At 61.8% G+C, this 1445-nt stretch overlaps 1 protein-coding gene across 2 annotated transcripts in view; it reads right to left on the bottom strand.

Annotated features, from left to right (window-relative positions):
* Positions 1-135, bottom strand: part of GAL3ST4 (galactose-3-O-sulfotransferase 4) — a 2854-nt gene extending 2719 nt beyond the window's left edge. The window contains exon 1 of one of the 2 annotated variants that reach the window (XM_025211126.1): positions 109-135. In XM_025211126.1, coding sequence (XP_025066911.1) covers positions 109-116 — 8 coding nt within the window. In that variant the 5' untranslated portion in view covers positions 117-135. The remainder of the gene's footprint in view (positions 1-108) is intronic. The other variant, XM_025211127.1, reaches the window with a different exon arrangement.
* Between the last annotated feature and the right edge of the window lie 1310 nt (positions 136-1445).

The raw sequence follows: 1445 nt of genomic DNA on the forward strand, positions 1-1445 counted from the left end.
CAGCTGGTCCCCGCCCCCCCCGCTGAAGCTGTCAATCATTTTTACACTGGATGGGTGGGATTTCAGCCCCTGAGTCCTGTCTAGACTCCAGCACACCCTTGCACATACTTGCCCATGCCTGTCCTTGCCCGCAGCCCGCACACGCAGAGCAGACACACCCGAGGACACTGCACACACATGTCCACACGTTACACGTCGGTGCATAGCGCTGGCCGCACAGAGCACACTACACGTGTGCGTGTGCCACTGAGGCCCACACTGCTCCGACACGCGTGCCCAGTCCCCACTGCCCCTGTATGCGCATGCGCACACACACATACACGCGCGCGTGTTCTGAGACTCACTATCCTCATGCACACATGCACTGCACAGATCTGCTCTGCACAAGTGCATGCACATATGTGCACACGTGTTCTGGGACCAGGTCTCCCCCCTGCACACATGAACTACACAGATCCACTCTACACATAAGCACACGCAGCAACACGCTCTGCACACACAGGTCCCAGCGGGGACTTGGACACACTCCCAGGCCCGGGTCAGTGCCTGCAGCTGCTGTGGCCGGACACGCGCGGCCCCCAGGGACCTACCAGCTGCAGCCAGCGCTGACTAAGCCCTGACCCGACCCCGCACTGGCTGTGGGTAAGGGGAGCTGAGAGGCCCATCTGGAAGCAGGGTCTGAGGAGGGGGTTCAGTGTGGGTCTCCTCTGCCCCAGTGCCTGCTGTGCAAGGCAGAAGGTGTTGCATGGCACATACCTGAGATGCTGCCCATGGCCCAGGGGCACAGGCCTGGCTCCGCTCCAGCCTGGGGATTTCCACTGTCCCTGCAGTGCCCCTGGCCTGGGCAGAGGGGCAGCTGGCTCTGGTGGGGAGTTGGGGGGATGCAGGGGTAGGGAAAAGCGGCTGGCTCTCGGGTGGGCATCAGGACTGGGTAGAATAGGCCCTGGGATGCGGCTGGCTCTGGGGTGGGTATTGGGGGCTGGGTAGAACAGAGCCCCTTGCTCCATGCTGTGATGCAGCTGCCGGGGGGGGGAGGCATGTTTGTGTGCGTTTTAATCGCCCTCTGATTTTTCTTTCCTTTAATCCACTCTGGGATTAGGCACAGGGGCCTGGGGGGGCAGGGGCTCTGTGAAGCTGCCGCCCCCCCCCCCCAACTGAAATCTGTCAGCCCAACATGAAGGTGGGGGGCCGGGAAGGGGGTGCAGGGACCCTGGTCATCCCCAGGGCCCTGGAGCCAGGGTTGGGGGTGGACAGACAGACACAAAGGAACAGATTGGTGTGCAGACAGACAGAGAGATGACGAGCTACAGGGACAGCAGGCAGACGAATCCACAGAGATAAACAGACAAGTAAAGGTGCAGAGGGATAGGCAGACAGACACATGCATGGAAGGACAGGCACGCAGTGGCCCCTGACCCCCCCCATACTCCCTACTCCCCCCCCTC

Source organism: Alligator sinensis, unplaced genomic scaffold, assembly GCF_000455745.1.
Source record: "Alligator sinensis unplaced genomic scaffold, ASM45574v1 scaffold553_1, whole genome shotgun sequence".
Lineage (NCBI taxonomy): Eukaryota > Metazoa > Chordata > Crocodylia > Alligatoridae > Alligator > Alligator sinensis.